Source organism: Pinus tabuliformis, chromosome 9 (assembly GCF_031772625.1).
Source record: "Pinus tabuliformis cultivar Carrire ecotype Pingquan chromosome 9, CPIR1, whole genome shotgun sequence".
Classification (NCBI taxonomy): Eukaryota; Viridiplantae; Streptophyta; class Pinopsida; order Pinales; family Pinaceae; genus Pinus; species Pinus tabuliformis.
Genome location: NC_142307.1, coordinates 1988720325 through 1988739829, shown reverse-complemented (window position 1 = coordinate 1988739829; position 19505 = coordinate 1988720325). Strand labels below are relative to the sequence as shown.

General features: G+C 40.2%; 1 protein-coding gene across 5 annotated transcripts in view; it reads right to left on the bottom strand.

The window, feature by feature from the left end:
• The window catches only part of LOC149156990 (uncharacterized), a 343794-nt gene extending 335047 nt beyond the window's left edge, over positions 1 to 8747 (bottom strand). For 3 of the 5 annotated variants that reach the window (XM_089445493.1, XM_089445495.1, XM_089445494.1), the window contains exons 1-3: positions 8480 to 8747; positions 8191 to 8252; positions 6388 to 6471 (exon numbers count right to left, since the gene is read on the bottom strand). In XM_089445493.1, the coding sequence (XP_089301619.1) occupies positions 6388 to 6471; positions 8191 to 8252; positions 8480 to 8558 (225 nt within the window). In that variant the 5' untranslated portion in view covers positions 8559 to 8747. The remainder of the gene's footprint in view (positions 1 to 6387; positions 6472 to 8190; positions 8253 to 8479) is intronic. The other 2 variants (XM_089445496.1, XM_089445497.1) reach the window with 1 other exon arrangement.
• Between the last annotated feature and the right edge of the window lie 10758 nt (positions 8748 to 19505).

The following is a 19505-nucleotide window of genomic DNA, read 5'->3' as shown; positions in this document are numbered from 1 at the left end:
GCAAGCACCCCGAGCATGGTATGAGAGGATCGATAGCTACTTGATGAAGCTGGGATTCACTAGGAGTGAAGTCGATCCTAACTTTTACCTTAAGGTTGAAGATGACAAACCTCTCATACTGGTGTTGTATGTGGATGACCTCTTTCTAACAAGTGCATACCCTCTCATTCACAAATGTAAGAGGGAGTGGGCTTCTGAATTTGAAATGAAGAACCAAGGACTTGAAGTGTGGCAGAAGCCAAGGGAAATTTTCCTATCTCAAGGAAAATATGTGGTGAAGATTCTGAAAAGATTTGGTATGATGGACTGCGAGCCTGTGACTACTTCGAGGATCTTAACTTTCAGAAGTTATATGGTAGTGATGTCAGACCAAATTTGGGAAATGCCTCTGAGTTTCAAAAACTCATTCGCGTTGATGTTCTTGGTGAACCTCCATCCAAACATATGTTTTGCAGTTAGCATTGTGAGCTCATATTTGGTTGAGCCTCACTAGATTGGTGCCAAGAATCTTCTGAGATGTCTTCAAGACACAATCTCTCATGGATTGAGATACACTACTGGAAATATGAAACTGCATGATTATTCAAACACTGATTGGGCAAGTAGTGTGGAGGATCACTGGAGCACTTTTAGTGTTGTTTCTCTTTGGATTCTACTTCGATATAATGGATGAGCAGGAAGCAGAAGTTGGTTGCCATAAGCACCGCCGAGACCAGATACATATCTACGAGTATGATCTCGTATGAAGCTGCCTGGTTGGGGAAGCTCTTCAGTGAGCTATTTGAACACATACCACTGTGATTCTCTGCAACAGCCAGAGGTGGGATTTGATTATTGAGAAATCCCGTATTCGTCGATTGCTCCAGCAGATAGACATTATCTGGGATATGGTAAGTCGATGAGCAAGGAGGCTCCATCACATTAAGATGATGTACAGGTTGATACACCTTGTCAAAGCCCCGAGGAAAGATCTAATCTGTGATTTTCCCAAACGACTTGGAGTCGTCAAGAAACCCTTATACAAGGGTCCTGCATGTTGCATACATTGAGCTCTGGGAGCTCTGAGGGCTTGCAGTTCTTACTGGAGCAACATACAACCAGAGGGTGACTCACCCTCCCCTGGTGGTGCGCACTGGAACAAGATGATTCACTCTCTTGTGGGACAAGATGATTCGCTTTCTTGTGGAACAGGATGATTCGCTCTCCTGTGTAGCAGGATGATTAGTTCTCTTGTGTGGCCTGGATTGATGTGTTCTCCATGGCGATTGTAGCAGGATTAATGTGTTCTCCTGTGAGGCTTGGATTGATGTGTTCTCCATGGCGATTGTAGCAGGATTGATGTGTTCTCCTGTGAGGCCTGGATTGATGTGTTCTCCATGGCGATTGTAGCAGGATTGATGTGTTCTCCTGTGAGGACGGGATTGATTAAGTTCTCCTGTTGAGACATCCTACCCATGCAATCTGGGACTCATGGGAAGTACCTCTCATCTGATCAATGAGCAGGGAAATGAAGTTAGGGACCATAGTAGTACCGATGGACGCATCGTTGTATCTACCGTACTCCCTACGCTAGGATGACCTCCATTGATCTGGGATCAATGATACTGGTCTGGGACCAGTGGTAGGAGTGGTACATTCTATGACACTGACTTTGGGTCGGTTGTTACTGGTCTAGGACCAGTGGTACGCACTCTAAGACTGAATTTGAGTCAGTGGAGGATGTTACTGGTCTGGGACCAGTGGTAGGAGTTGTACTCACTATGACACTAACTTCGGGTTGGTTGAGACTGGTCTGGGACCAGTGGTACATACTCTGAGACTGACTTTGAGTCAGTATGATACATCCTCGATCATTTCTTCTTCTTCATAATTCGGACAAAAGCAGAGCAGAACAGAACAAAAGCAGAGTAGAACAGAACAAAGCAGAGCAAAGCAGTACAGATCAATACAGGGCAGAACAAGACAAAGCAGAACAGGCAGAATAGAGCAGAGCAGGGCAAGGGTTAGGCTGTACAGGGCAGTGCATTTGATGGATGAATAGTAGCGACCGACAGACAGATTGCAGATGAAGTTCTCCCTAGTTGAGAGGGAGTGTTAAAATTGGCAACTAGGGCCAAACTTCATGTGGGTCATCTTATTCATGGCTGATAATATGTTCATTAGATTCCTCTCGTCGAGAGGTGTAGGATTGATCTAAAGATCATCCGATTCCGATAAGTATTCATGGAGATATGAATTTATTTTGATTATGGAATTATTATCAAGCCGACCTACAACTCATGTAGGCTCAAAAGCCCAACAGTCGCATCTATTCAAACATCAACAGTTGTGTATAAATACAGGAGGACTTTTCCTCATTTGCACTCACTCATCTCATCACATCTCTCTCTCTACTGCGCAGAAAAGAGTCTCTTCTCTACTATGCAGAAAAGGGTCTCTCTCTCACACATGTGAAGCCGGAAGCTGCTGAAACTGAAGCTGCAACTGCAGATCCAAACTTTGACCAGCGTGGACCATCAAACCTCCTCTTCTAATCTGTGTTGTAGGTTCATCTAAACCTCCTCTGAAGGCTGCAACTTTTGGTGGTGGAATCAAGTCGATCCGACGGACAGTTTGCGAGATATCGACTGCCCTAGTTTGAAGGAAGCTGCTGAAACTGAAGCTGCAACTGCAGAAGTGAAGTTTGACCTGCATGGACCAGAAGATCTCCTCATTTGAACTGCGTTGTAGGTTCATCTGAACCTCCTCTGAAGGCTGCAACTTTTGGTGGTGGAATCAAGCCAATCTGATGGTCGGTTTGTGAGATATCGACTACCCTAGTTTTGATGATGAAGCCGCTAATGCTGATGCTACTGATTTAGGGTTTGCTAACGCTGATATAAATCAGATTTATTGTACTCTTTCTCTCTACTGAATTATTGAAGATAAAATAAGATTTGATCAAAGGGTTTCCCCACACATTGTGGGGTTTGTCCCTGGCTAGCCGCCACATCTTGTGTCTCTTGTCTTGGCTTGTTTTCTGTCGATCGTTTAATGTTCTATCTGCACTTTACTTTATGTACATGTGATTGCTAATCTGTGGAATATAATAAGAAAAAGAAGTAAACTGTTATAAGCATAGAACATACCATAACTTAACAATGAAGCTATGGAAGCAGAATTAAATGCCTTCCTAAGAAATGATACATGGGACTTGGTCAAATTACCAAAAGAAAAAGATGTAATTGGCACTAAATGGGCTTATAAAACCAAGCATAAATCATATGGCACAATTGATAAGTATAAGGCTCGTTTAGTTGCAAAAGGCTACACACAGAGGGAAGGCATTGATTATCCTCAGACATTTGCCCCAGTGGCAAAGTTGGATACAATTAGGATGGTTCTTACATTAGTTGCTCAGTACAAATGGACAATTTTTCAGATGGATGTTAAATCAGCTTTTTGAATGGTTATGTGGATGAAGAAATTTATGTAGAACAGCCTTAAGGTTCTGAAGTGCCAAGAAAAGAAGATCATGCTTATAAGTTGAAGAAGGCCCTGTATGGCCTCAAGCAAGAGCCAAGGGCTTGGTATTCAAGAATTGATAAGTATTTTAAGGATCATGGCTTAGTTAAAAGTTTATTTGATCCCAATCTCTATATCTTTCAATCAAGACAGGGCATTTTGATAATTGTCTTATATGTTGATGACTTGATCTACACAGGGAACAGTGCTGAACTATTTCAAAGATTTAGGTCACATATGATTGTTGAGTTTGAAATGACAGACCTTGGTGAATTGCATTATTTCTTGGGTATTGAAGTTTGGCAGAAGGAAGATGGTGCTTTCATGTCGCAAGCCAAGTATACTTGGGATATTATCCTGAATTTTGCATTTGGTTTTAAAAAACCACTTCCTGCGTTCAGGCTCCACTTTAGTCTTGCCTTCAGGTTTAAATAATGCCCTTCTAAACATTAAGTTTCCCCCCTGTTCCTGCTGAAATATTTCTACGTTTTGCCAACAACCAATGCCGCATCTGCTTGGGTAACCTGAGTTCTGGCCTGACTCCTTTTTCCTATATTTTGCTTCTCTGGACATTCAAATGCCTTATCGCCCTTCTACTCCACATCTGTAACAAGTGATTACATACTTACTTTTACGTCTTCCAGATCCTCTGCTTCTCCCAATGCCACTGCCTCCCCTGGTATTTTGGCTGGTGGTTGCTTCATCTTCTTTCTGCCTCTTGCAGCGCCTGTCCTTCCTTTGCCTCTAGGACCTTTACCCATGAACTTCTGCAATCTCCCAAACAATTTGTCTTCTATCTTCAGAGTGATATGATAGGCTTCACCTACACACTATGAAAGTAGTGTATGCTCATTTTATCTTGTGTCTGAAGCTTTCATTCATTAATATACCCGGCTACCCTTTCGTATTTCAGTTCTCTTAGTCCTGACTCCTGGTCTGATGGACAGTCTGAAAAATTCTTCAATGTACTCCCGAAAAGATGTCTAGTTCTGTCTTACATTCTGTGCCTGCCTACATAAACTCTGCTGGTAAAGGAAGGAATTTCTCCTTGATTTTACACACCATTTTTCTCCAAGTCTTAATCTTTTCCTGTCCGTTGTCCATGTTAACCACTGTTTTGTTGAAGGAGGCCAAATAAAAAAAAATCTTCACTGCTGTCACCATTTAACCATTAAACAGTAAGGACAGATTTCAGAGCTTGAAGTTTCTGACATGCCAGCTTCAAGTAGCAGATAGATTGTGCAGTTAATGAAGTCAGATGCCAGCAAACTCTTACAATAAATGACTCTCATAGAAGCAGTGGCACATATAGGACGAAAGACATTGTTTTCTTTCAACCTGGAATCCATAAGGTCGAATGAGGGTTTAGATGATATGAACAGTTTCCAGACTTCAGTGTTAATGAAGATCTTGTCCTAAGGACAAGAATACACTTACTGAGGTCAAGCATGCCACCATTTCATGTTTTACTAAACATCCTGGTTACACATGAAGCTTGTAAGCCAAGAGTGTCCCTGTGGAAGGTGATTTTTCATTGTGGCTTTCAATAATTCAGCCTACTTTAATGGAAGCCATATTAGTTGTGTTCCCTCCGAGTTCACTACAACAAAGATAAGGTGCTCACCACCCACCTCTTATAGGTCAAGTTTGATGCAGACTGTCTCATAGGGGACATTTTTTATGAATATAGGTGCCCTAGTCGAGTGTGTAAGAACAGCAAAGGTCATAATAGCCCACCTTAGAAGCATGACAAGCATTTTTATTGGTATTTACGATGCAAAAAGAGGCAAACAGATAGTTTTGTGTTCAGCCATCGATGGAAGGTGCATTTTCTTTGGGGAATGGACTTTAACTCATATACTTCACTGTATTGGGGCATTGATGTTGACCCTAAAAATCCTTTTGTATTGACTGCCCATCGGTTCCCACCACTTTTTACTTAACAATGAACATCTTGCCACTCAGATTCCTTTTATTCTAAATATAACCTGTTCAAATTACCAGTGAATCATATATACAGCATACAATAAAGGGATACATAAATGGTTTTAATCTGCTGATGATTTCAAACTTATCATTTTAGTTGTATTCTCACTATTTTAGGAAAACATTTCAATTGATGCTAAAAGTACTCACATGGAGATGATGCCCAAAGAAAAGTTTGTAGAAGTTTATCAAGGATTGACATGTGTTGAGGTTGAACTAACTTTAGAAGACCAATCATCACAATTGACCATGAATGGATGGAGCATCACATCAATGATGTGCTTGTTGCTTGAGGTGAAACATGTGAACAAACCCCTCTCTGTCACCACCCAAGGTTTCCGAAAGGCAAAGGTTTTTTTCTCACATGAACCTGAGGAAGGCCAATGTAGAACGCCTAAGCTAATAGGTTACCATAAACAGAGGTTCTATATCCATATTTGTGATTGGAGTTTGCTTTTAGTGTTACATTCCAGCACATTGAAAGCCTCAACTATATTTTGTAATTATAATTTGACAAGATTTGAGTTTTTTACTTGCATTGAAATAGTTGAGATGACCTAGTAAATAGCTTCATCTGGCATAAAGTTGAAGAAGCTAAACCAAATGCTGTTTTCCAGAAGCCTTATTATATATCCATATAAAAGCAACGTTGATAAAATAGATTGTGTACTGAAGGAACTGCCAGTTGGGCTTAAGAGTTTTAAAGAACAAAAACTGGCTATTCAAGGGTGGCTTTATTCCATTTTAACGATTAATTTCTTGTAATTATCACCATTTTACAAATTCAGTATGAAATTAAAGAACTTGATAAATAATAAGCATGTACTAGAGGTGCTACACCTCAGTTATTACTTTCGTTATATTTTAAATAACAACAAATCATAGCTTACAACTTACAGCATCCCACGGAGAAATAGATTGGCGAATAGCTGAGTAAACAAAGAAACCAGCAAAAGTGGAAAGGAGAGCTGAAAAAATGCCCTGCAAGAAAATCTCCTGTTAATGAGTAAAATATTTTACAGCACACAGAGATCAATAGGGAATGGTATTCAATAACCAATGTTCCAATAAGTGATTGATGTGCATTGTGATTTTCCTAGAAGAGATGATCCAATGCCTCTAACCCACTTTAATTAAGACATCATCATCTCTTCATAACACGCTACATATTCACCATTGCATAGTAGATCTAAAATTAAATAGTAAATTTAATCAATTCAATATGGCCATTATAAAGCTCTGATAATAAGCAGTGAAAGCACATCTAACTGACCTGAATCCGAAGTGTACCTTAGGTTTACTTAAAGCATATCCCGTAATGTCCATCGATGTAAAAAGATGTGAACTAATGAGAGAGCAAAAACAGATTCAAAAACAAATTCCATAAAAATGGCTGAAAAGATATGAGGCATAGTTGACTTTAAATCTAATATTTGCGAGTAGATCTTGGCTACTACTTTAACAGAAACAGGAAATGGGAAATAGAACAGAAAATGGGAACAGAATGAGAAATGGGGATAGAGGAGGAATAGAGGGTTTCTGAGGATACAAGGAGCTTGAACCTACCCCACGCCCCCAACCCTAATATAAATTATGGATATTAAGTCGCTTAATAATGCACTGTGCCACTGACGCAGAGTCAAGAGGAAAGCAATAATGGAAACAGAACAACAAAGAAGTTTCCTGGTCATGCTTCTGGTAACATAACTCAGTTTTTGATCTGTAAAGGATCAAGTATACCTTGTTTAGATAGTTACATGTATCTACTGGCACCAAACCCGACAAGATATGACTGCTGGATTTCGAGTTTCATTAGCAGAATTACCGAGGCAATGGTCACAGATTGGTGAGGCTGGAAGTGGATTACCGCATCATTTCGATTCCAATATCAGCTCATATGTGAGAATAATAGTATTTAACAACAAACCTTCGAGTTCTCTTGGTCAGTGGAGGAAATCAGCAACTTGGAGAAGGTCTGAGAATTTTTGCGGAGCAAATGAATGTTGGGGATTATTGTAAGAGAAAAAAATTTATAGTGATCCATTGGCTCCAATGAAAAATACATCTCAATAATTTGAATCGGACAAGCTGATTGGCAAGCGAGTCCATTTCCCTGCAGGGGTTTTCTTAAATTGGGTTTCTCCTGGGTAAATATGGTGTCTCTTGATGTATGTGCTTGTTTACCTTTTTTCCTCTGCAATCTCCTTTCCATTCTCTTGCTGTAGTTTGAATTCAATCCATTTGAATCGGGGGAATTGTGTGTTTCCTTCTTGCTGTAGTTTGAATTCAATCCATTTGAATCAGGGGAATTGTGTGTTTCCTTCTTGCTGTAGTTTGAATTCAATCCATTTGAATCAGGGGAATTTTGTGTTTCCTTGCTACAGTCAAACACAATCTTAGTGTATAGTAGTACAAAAGCAAGTTAAGCATTTAATTCATCGAAAGATCTAAGTTGGTGAATTGTACTTGGCATGGGGAATGTTATTTCAGATCAGCCTTGATCTATTAGAAAGCCATTCACCTTTCACGCTTTTAGTTTCCTTTCAAACCCACTCATCTAGAAGACCCCTTTTATTAGAATGAAATTGACAGTCCAACAAATTGGCTCCCTTAACACGACAACATGTCATCAAAGGTTTTGAAACATGTTATTACAAACATATCTAATAAAGCAGTGAGATACAAGAGAGTTCGACATACCCGCCACACTCTGTTTTGCAGTGCATGGTTCCTTTCAAATGCTTGAACAATCTCCACTTGCTCTGTTACAAAATAATTGTTTTTAATAGGCATATAAGTAATGCTTCTGTTTGGTAAGCCATAGCATGAGCAAGCAGCACTTGCTGCAATGGTTTGACAAAAAAAAAAAAAACTATATATTACCTTGATGTTCTCACAGTCAGTTCAAATCTCTTGGCCTATGTGAACCAGATTAAGTGTTCAACGGACTTAAATAATCCACGAAAAAATCAAGAGGAAGTTAAAGTACCATGAGTTTCTAAAGGTTGAAAGTCGTCACGTGAAGGCAGCAGCTCCTCCTGTGAGGATCTCCATATTCGTCTGATCATCTTGCGCCCTGAATTTATTTGGCCTCAGTTTTGAACACAAATGAAGAAAATTCAAAAGAAACTAGTGTTTTGTAAAGATAAAAAGCGGTAAGTAGTGGGTTATTTGGATATGTGAAGCAATTCTGATAGAATTGTAAGAATCGAAAGAGGTCGGGTTCACCAGAAAACTGTAGTTCAGAATTCCGTCATTTAAAAATTGAATTTAGATGGAAAAGACACCGTTTCCACTTAAACATTTAAATTAAAATTAAATTCTATATAATGGTCAGAAACACCAACCATTTAAGTTAAAATTAAATTTTATATAATGGTTAGAAACACTCACGGGTGAATTAGTATTTTATGCCCAATCATTTTTTACTTAATTTATATTTTTTATTTTCAAATTCATTTGATGTATTATTTCATTACAAGCGCAATGTATTATTATAGATGGTGAATTACCAACGTGTAAATGATAGAATGCAACATATTAACCCGAGGGAACATTGAATTTTTAGGTGGAAATTTAATTTGGGGAAAACCACCATTGTTGTCGTCTTTGTTTTTTCTTATTATAAAGAAAATCTTTTACATCTTATACTCGTGCAAACTCTTACCAATACGCACTAATACGCAGGCTCCTATCTGCAAGAGGCTACAACCTCCACAGATTCTTCAACTCCAACTGAAAGGAAGCTACTACTCCCTGATCAAGTTTACCGGCTCCCACCAGAAAGGAGCTCCTACTCCCTCACTGAAGGTTCCAACCCTTAGCATCTTTGTGGACCACGTTTCAAAATCTTTCACACTGGAGCCACCTGACGCAACCACAAACCAAAAAGCTTGTAGGCCACATTTCATCCAATTTTCAAACTACGCCCACACCCAATAATATATTCAGTCTGAATAACTGAATACCAAGATACCAATAATCTCTCTGAATTCAATCACCGATAAACCAAGCCAAATCACAACAACACCAAGTCAAACTCTTCGCTCATCAATACCAAGTTATACTCAAATCAAACTCATCAAACAGTGAAATACCTTTCAATAAAGCCAAAAACCTCTTAGCAACAAATCCCTCATAAACTAGTGATTATCCTTAAATCATCTCATTTACTCATCAATACATCAAGCCATCAAAAACCTTCTCTGAATATAGGATACAACAAGATCTGCCAATCTCAATCTATATGCAAAACCAATAGCAGCAAAGCACCATCATCATGAAGCATAAACTCATAACATATAAATCTTTGCAATACCATCCTCAAGCCACAAGTAACTCAATCAATGCCAAAACTCTTTTTGAGCAAATACATTCTCTGCAAATCAAATCTATGAACAACAACAAACTCAAAACATTAAATACCTTTGGCTAAACACATCACATCACCATCATAGTAGGTTCATTGATCTGATATTCACCCTATGAGTGACATTAGTTAAAGATTTATTAAACTAAGGTATTACAGACTCGTGTGCTGGTGTGTGTTCTATGTGATTGAAGCAACGGATCGATCAAACTGCCAATACACAGACATTAAAATGGAAAAGACAACAGAGAAATATAGTAAGCAACAAAAAGACACAAACAATTTTAATAAGGAGTTCACCCTATTCTCCAGGGCTACGTCTCCGGTCCAGCTTTCAATGGTGGCCTTGTTTTATTGTGTCTTTAAGCAGAGAAATTACAATACAGGGACTCAATGTGAGTTCTCCTTAAGCATGTTTTTGTTTGGCAGGGTGGTCCTTGGATTCCCCAAGCCACTGGAGTACACAAACTCTTCTTCTTCCTACCAACTCTGTGACCTTCTAGTTTACAGCGAAAAGAGCCAAATGTGATGCTCAATCCAGACAGAATCCTCTATGGGATGGCTTGAATCTTCAAGCTCTCTGGTGCTTGATGCCGCCTTTGGTCAGCTCGGCCCTCTGTCTCTTCTGCTTTGCTTTACTGTTCTCTGTGTTCAGTCCTCCTCTCAGGGTTCACTGTTCCACTTCTTCATCTCTTGACTTTTGTCTCTCTCAACTTTCAACTAAATGTTTTCTTCCTCTGTTCATGGCTCTAGCCATTCGTCCCCTATGCCTGTTCGGTTCCTCTCCCGCCTGTCGATTCACCTTCTGCAGCTGCGCTTGGAGTTCCCTGTGTTTAGCATCATCATGAACACTCAAGGAGTGGCCACTTGTCCTCCTCTAAATGGCGCCAACATGCTTTGTCGGTTCGTTTCTTCAATTATATCGTGGATGCGTTCTTCTTCCACCATGGCAGTCAAACGAATTCCAAATCCCTTTAAAACGTGGCTTAATTCCCTATCGATTCTGCTTCCTCCATCGAGCGCAATCTCAGCCGTCTGATCTGAGCCCTCCAGATCCGACGCCATACGCACGTTTCGCGCAGTTGACTTGCTCGACCGATAGCGCGTGATCAACGGCGGTTTTCTCTCACCTCCACTTGCCACGCGTCGATCGATGTATGGAATCGCTCCGCTCTCGTCCAAAACCTCTTACCGTTTAAGGGCGCCCCGATCAAAACCGCTGGTTTCCAGAGCGCGGGTCCCGCCGTTTGTGTTTAGCACTTTTTCCTTTTTCCGCCCACGGTCCTCCGGTTCCCCCACACAACCGAGTGCTTGAGCTTTTCCTTCGCGGCCCTATTCGCCTAGCGCTAATCGCGCATCAAAAATCACCTCCTTTTCCCATTCTGGGGCTCCCAGGGGCTACTTTGGCCTCCTGCGTGGTCTCCATGGGCCTCGATCAGCGCACTTTGACCGAGGTCCTCGTCGTTCCACGTTGGCTGCCATTGCCACTGGTTCATGGTGTTTTTGATCGTTGTTTTGGATTTCTTTAGAGATTTGTTCGACCTGATGCAGTCATGGTTCTTTGACAGTCTTCTATGGATCCAATTCAGATCACGGCTTTCCCACTGAAAAGCTTTTGGACCACCAAAAGTTGGTTTTCAAGCATCGACTAAGTGAGGATACTATTTCTCCACTTGTCCAATCTCAATCCACTTTGCGCTGCTCGACTTTGAACCTTTGAGCCCAATCCTAAGGTACTCAACTTCTCCCCTGCATGTTGTCCTCACTTTCCTGTCCAGCACTGTGTCTTCCTGCAATTCATTGAGATATTCAAGTAGCAGATCATCAATAGAAGGCAATTGACTTTGCTCTTCACGGTCCTCAATCATTGAAGGTTCAAACAATCTCAAGAAATTTGCATTTACGACTGACTATATGTGCATGCAAGCTAGTAAATCAAGGCGAAAATCATTTTCACCAATCTTCTCAAGTATCCTAAAAGGTCCATATCTTATGGGCTTTAGCTTTTTACCTTCACCTTGCATCCTGTCCTTGCTGATATACAGCCAGACTTAGTCTCCAACTTGAAAACTATGCTCCATCTGATGCTTATCATGCCTAGCCTTGTACTTGGCCTGGCTCTTTTTCAGCTGTTCCTGTACTGCATGATGGATCTCCTGGATTTGTTCAATGAACCTAGTTGCCTTGTCCACCTCACTGTGTACATCAACCATGGTACCTTCACCAAAGACAAAATCAAAGGAGACCTTGGTTTGAAACCAAAACAGGTCTCAAAAGGAGATCTATGTGTAGAAGACTGTTTGGCTATGTTGTAAGCATGCTGCACATAACACAAGTGTTCATCCCAAAGCTTAGGATGTTTGCTGCAATATCCTCTCAGTAACTGGATCACTATCCTGTTTACTACTTCCGTCTGGCCATCTGTTTGTGGATGAAAAGTTGTGCTTTTCTTCAAGTTGGTGTCCATCAGTTCCCACAGACTAGACCAAAACTTCCCCACAAATCGAGTGTCTCGATCAGATACAATGGAAGTGGGTAATCCAAAATGAACCCATACATGTTCAAAGAACAATTTTGCAGTCTGTTCAGCTGTAATCTGTTTACTGCAAGGTATCAAAATACACATTTTGCTGAACCTATCCACAACAACATATAGATAATCATGACCTTCCCTAGATTTAGGCAGTCCTCCAACAAAATCCATGGAAACACTTTCCCAAGGGTGAGAAGGAACTGGCAATGGAGTGTACAACCCTAGTTTTCTATTGCTGGGCTTGCTTTTAGCACACATGGCACACCCTCTTACATATCTAGAAACTGTCTCATTCATTTTCGGCCAATAGCAGAATCTTTGCAGCTGTGCAATTGTTTTACTTACCCCAAAGTGACTTGATATTAGAGAAGTGTGTTTCCCTAATTATCTTTATCCTCTCAGTTTGTGGAATGCAGAGTTTCCCACAATGATATAAGATTTGGTCTTTTATATGATAGTCCAATTCTTCTACTCTTTTGCCTTGACTCAAAGTTGCATATACATCCTTGAAGTCCATATCCTGAGCATATTGTTCTATTTAGCTTTCATGTAGCACATAATTATGCTTAAGTATGGTAGATGCATTTATAATGGGTCTAGATAACATGTCTGCAACCTTGTTATGTATGCCCTTTTTATATCTGATGACTAAGTGAAACTGTTGTAGAAAACTCATCCATCTGTAATGTCTTGATTGTTGCAACTTAGTTTGGGAGTGTAGATATTGAAGTGGCTCATGATAAGTATGTATTAATGTCTCTTTGCCCATTAAGTAATGTTTCCACTTTTTCACACTCTGAACTAATGCATACAATTCTTTATCATATGTAAGATAGCTAACTACTGCAGGATTAAAAGTCTCAGAATGATAGCATATGGGTTTGCCGTGCTGTGTCAACACTGCTCCCATGGCATAGTCACTGGCATCAATTTGGATCTCAAATGGTCTTTATAGATCTGGCAGTGCTAGTATAGGTGTTGTACTTATTTTCTCTTTCAAGGTGTCGAAGGCTTTCTGATGTTTGCCTCCCCATTGAAACACCTTATTCAATCCCGTTAAAGCATGTAAGGGAGCTGCAATTAAGGAGAAGTTAGAAATGAACTTCCTCCAATATTGTGTTGCTCCTAGGAAGCTTCTCACTTCTGTAGCAGACCTGGGTTTAGGCCAGTTCACAATGACTGCCACTTTAGAGGGATCTACTTTCAATTCACCTCCCCCTACTATATGACCCAAGTAGTTTAGAGATGTTTTGCCAAATTCACATTTTGAGAGTTTAACATAAAAATTTTCTCTTTTCAAAACATCTAATGTCTGTTTAACATGCTTTAAATGTTCTTCCCACATTTTACTAAAAATCATAATGTCATCCAAATACACAATAACAAAATCATCAAGAAAAGGTCTGAGTACATCATTCATTAATCTCATGAAAGTAGCAGGAGCATTAGTTAAGCCAAAAGGCATAACCAACCATTCATATAATCCCTGCTTTGTTTTGAAAGTAGTCTTCCATGCATCTTGCTATGCAACTCTGACCTGATGGTATCCACTGTGCAAATCCATCTTGGTGAAATAAATAGCTTCTTTCAATTGATCTAGAAGATCATCTATGCGAGGAAGGGGATAACGATTCTTGATTGTTATCTTATTTAGTGCTCAGTAATCAATGCACATTCTCCAAGAGCCATCTTTCTTTCTCACCAGAATGATTAGTGACCCACACGGTGATGTGTTAGGCCTGATGCAGCCCTTCTTGAGCAACTCCTGCACCTGCTTCTTGATTTCAGCATTCTCTAAAGCAGACAACCTGTACATCCCAATGTTAGGCAAAGGAACATCTTGCTGCAAAATAATATCATGTACTATTCCCTTTTTGGGTGGCAGACCTTTAGGTTCTTGAAACAAGACATCATACTCTGAAACAACCTTTTCTATATCAGCTTGTTGTTCAGCATTACAACCCTCAAATACATTGGTTTTATCAGGTTTCTTTTCCTTTACAACCATCAGTAAGAATTGTTTACATGAATTTATCATTCTTTTCATTTGTCCTGAATTTATGAGAGTATAATTATTCTTGAGCTTATGAGCTATTACAAAGTATTCGATTCCATCTTTAACAAGTAGATACTTGTTCTCAGCTCTATAGAAAATAGCCTTTCTATCATACAAGTAGGGACTTCCTAAAACAATTCCACATATATCCAAAGGAATTATGTCTAACTCAACCTCATCTACAAATGCTGACCCAAAAGAAAACTTGAGTTTGCACTGTCTAGTCACTTGTAGTTGTGCTTTATCATTCAACCATCCTAATGGGTGTGGTTTCTTGTGAGGTGTAGTTGCTAATCCCAATTTCTTTACAATTGCTTCAAAAATCAAATTTACTTGTGAGCCACTATCAAACAAAGTATCAATCTTTTGATTTTTGGAAATAACTCGAATATGGAAAAGCTCATGTCTTTTTCTCTCGTTTTCTCCATCAATAACAAATTGAGCATAATTACTAGTAGATGCTTCAGAATTCTTACCTTTTATACCTACGGCTGCTATAGTTGTTTCATCTCCCAAGTCTGACCCCAAATCTCTCTGAATAGCTGCAGTTGTCTCCTTCTTCTTGCCCTCGGACTTCTTAGGTCTCAGCTCTGGATGCAGAATCCAACAATGCTCATCATCATGCGCCTCCTTTTACATTGAGTGCATGAGGCTTTGGCTTTCTGTGCAGTGTTAGCCTTCCTTGCTTTCCACTTCTGTTTTCTTTTCTCCTTTCTCTTGCTTACAGTGGGTTGGGATGGTCCCCCAACTTCTGGATTGCCATTCTTTCCTCTAGCTTCTAGATGAGTAGCTTGTACAGATACCTCATCTATACTAGTGGGATTAAACATGAGGATGGTATGCCTCATGTAGCTTTGTAGATCGCCAATGTACTTCAAAAGAGTCTCTGGTGAGTTTAATGAGATACCCAACATCAATGCTCTCTTTCTGAATTCATGAGTATACCCTTGCACACTTTTCCCTTTCAACTGTCGAAGAGTTTGCCAACTCATCATGGCTTGTTGCATGTAGGCCAATGGATAGAAATGCTTTTTTATTGCAGCAACAAATTCACTCCAGACAGAGATGGTCTTGCCATGTCTTTTCATATCAGCTTGGGTTTTGCCTTCCCACCAAACCAAGGCAGTGCCTCCTAGGTGTAGGCTTGCCAGTTGAATCTTACTCTTGTCTGAGTTTATGTTCTGTACCTTGCAATACACATCAATTTGTCTAATCCAATTGTCCAACTTTTCAACCTTTAGCTCTCCATCATATATAGGCAAATCAAATTTAACATCTAGCTTAATCAAAGATGCTTTCTTATTATGCATAGGGCTATTAGGAGGTGTGAGAAAGTTTTCCTCTTTCCCCTTTCCTTTGGAGTTGTCATGGAAGTGAGACTCATCTTCTTCTTTCTCTTGCTTAGAGCCTGATGCATCTTCCACCTTTTGCTTTCTAAAGTCTTTGTACATTTCTTCAACCATAGACTTTATAGCTAGGAAAGTCTCTATGAATTGAGGGTCTGGCCCTACAAAACCTTCTTCTAACATTGTCATTCGAGGATAGACTCTCCCAATTTCACGATTAGTTCCACCAACTCTCCTTCTCCTAATTTGAGCTTTGATCTTGTGAGCATTAACAGCTAAACCAACACAAGCTTGTCTAACCTTACAGCCTAGAGCTCTTATACTACTTGATCTGATATTCACCCTATGAGTGACATCAGTTAAAGATTTATTAAATTAAGGTATTACAGACTTGTGTGCTGGTGTGTGTTTTGTGTGATTGAAGCAACGAATCAATCAGATTGCCAATACACAGACATTAAAATGGAAAAGACAACATACAAATACAATAAGCAACACAAAGGCACAGACAATTTTAATAAGGAGTTCACCCTATTCTCCAGGGCTACGTCTCTGGTCCAGCTTTCAATGGTGGCCTTGTTTTATTGTGTCTTTAAGCAAAGAAATTACAATATAGGGATTCAATGTGAGTTCACCTAAAGCAGGTTTTTGCTTGGCAGGGTGGTCCTTGGATTCCCCAAGCCACTGGAGTACACAAACTCTTCTTCTTCCTACCAGCTCTGTGACCTTCTAGTCTACAGTGGAAAGAGCCAAATGTGATGCTCAGTCCAGACAGAATCCTCTATGGGATGGCTTGAATCTTCAAGCTCTCTGGTGCTCGATGTCGCCTTTGGTCAGCTTGGCCCTCTGTCTCTTCTGCTTTGCTTTACTGTTCTCTGTGTTCAGTCCTCCTCTCAGGGTTCACTGTTCCACTTCTTCGTCTCTCGACTTTTGTCTCTCTCAACCTTCGACAAACTGTTTTCTTCCTCTGTTCATGGCTTTAGCCATTCGTCCCCTATGCCTGTTCGGTTCCTCTCGCGCCTGTCCATTCACCTTCTGCAGTTACACTTGGAGTTCCCTGTGTTTGGCGTCATCATGAACGCTCAGGGAGTGGCCACTTGTCCTCCTCTAAATGGCTCCAGCATGCTTCATCGGTTCGTTTCTTCAGTTATATCGTGGATGCGTTCTTCTTCCACCGTGGCAGTTAAATGGATTCCAAATCCCTTTAAAACACGGCTTCATTCCCTGTCAATTTTGCTTCCTCCATCGGGCACAATCTCAGTCGTCCGATCTGAGCCCTCCAGATCCGACGTCATACACACGTTTCGCGCGGTTGACTTGCTCGACCAATAGCGCGTGTTCGACGGCGATTTTCTCTCACCTTCGCTTGCCACGCGTCAATCAATGTATGGAATTGCTCCGCTCTCGTCCAAAACCTCTTACTATTTAAGGGCGCCCCGATCAAAACCGTCGGTTTCCAAAGCACGGGTCCCGCCGCTTGTGTTTAGCGCTTTTTCTTTTTTCCGCCCGTGGTCCTCTGGTTCCCCCACGCGACCGAGTGCTCGGGCTTTTCCTTCGCGGCCTTGTTCGCCTAGCGATCAAAAATCACATCATTTTCCCATTCCGGGGCTCCCAGGGGCTACTTTGGCCTCCGGTGTGGTCTCCATGGGCCTCGGTCAGCGCGCTTTGACCGAGGTCCTCGTCGTTCCACGTTGGCTGCCATTGCCACTGGTTTAGGGTGTTTTTTATCACTGTTTTTTATTTCTTTAGAGATTTGTTCGACCTGATACAGTCATGGTCCTTTGACAGTCTTCTATGGATCCAATTCGAATCATTCATATCAATGGCAAGCATCATCATAAATTCATAACTTTGGCAACCATACAAGTCTATGTCATACCAAGTTCTGACACATAAGTCTCTACATCAACATACAACCCTTACCAACATGTAACTCAATCAATAAAGAGTCTCACTGTCATCAATTTTCTGTCACAAATATTATGTTAGCTAGGCAAAACATCAAGGATAAAAGTCACATATTTTGTCACTAATACAAGCCCTGAAATTCAAGCAACCTTACCCATATAACATCTCTACCAAATCAAACATTAGTGGGCAAGCATACATGAAGCTCTCTGTCACTCTAATGTTTGCATTTGCATACATAGAAATATGTCTACAAAGCACTAATCTCTATCATGCTATTCTCATCATTTAAGTTATTGTCACCAAGGCAACAAGTATATGTTCATTGTTATTGCAATAAGACAAAGTTAAGAGGATATCTACAAACCCTCATGACAGTCACCTGCAATAAGTCAGCTGCTACAAAACACTTCTGTAAACAAATCAAAGACTTGAGGACAAGCATACAGTAGTCTTTTCCATTCAAAGCCCATTTTGATCTCAACATACACACTGTCAATGCAGATAATTAATCTCATATCTTTGCAAAACCTCAATGTTCATAGATCTTTGCATATCAAAACCTATGTCACAATGTAATTCACACACTTTTGTCATAGCAAGCAAAAAGATCATATCTCTACATAAAGCAACTAGCATACTCTAATCTCTGCATATACACTATTAGAAACCACAACAATCTCTGCATACACTGTCAAAAATAACACAGTGTTATTAAGCCTATGTTACTCTCTGCTCTCTGCATTCTCTCAATCAGATCTGCAACAATAACATGATGTTAAGTCATTCAAATCTTCATCAAACCACTAGATCTTCAAGTAATAAGCCAAGTATTGACGATATTCTTTAGATCTCCTTCATATTTGTCATTAAGGAATAGATTTGAGCTTCCTCTCGTTCCCTAATGCATGCCTATTCGAAATAAGACAGAAGCAACTCAAGAAAATGTACACCCAACAGGTCGATCTCCTTCTCCTTTTATAACCTCTATCCCTTGCCAATACCAAGAGAAAATACCATGGATTTGTTATAGGAAACTTTTTTCAAGATCAAATGGACCTTGCTCGAACTTTTGAAAGATTACCTTGGGCAAAAACCATGGTTTTAGCTCCAAGTTTTTCTTTTTCTACGCTTATAGGAAATAACACACCTCTCCCCTTAAGGAAGTGTGTTGTAATGCATGTCTTATACACACAACATGTGTTACCCTAGGGGGTAATTCTCCTCCAGCAAGGGAAACTTGCATTACCCTATCTCCAAGCCCAAAACATAGTCAAACTTTGCTTAAAATTTCTCCAACTTCTAGCATGCCTTCTCTAACACCTATAGTTCCTATCAAGCTTTGATAAGGCTCCAATAACACCTCACGGGACTCATTAAACCTTCTCCAATCAGCCACCTATGTCTCCTTAGTTGAATTTACCTTCAAGCAGTTCCAATCCTTGTCCATCCTTCTACAACTGATAGAGACCTTGTGCAAGCTCTTGCAACTAACAATCATCAAGACACCTCTGTAATTCTTTTGCAATCATCAAGACACCTCTATAATTCCTCTGCAATCATGAGGAAACATCCTCCATTCATGACCTATCTAGGCACATCAATTTTGCATGCTTACCACCTATGACATAATGTGACAAAACCATAATGACATGATGTGACAAAAGTGTGACAAAACCATGACATAATGGACAAGTTGACATCAAGTACAACACATTAGCCATAATGCCAACAATCTCCCCCTTCGGAATTGATGTCAACCTCTTGCAAAACACATCACGTCTTCTCTCACCCTTTGACATC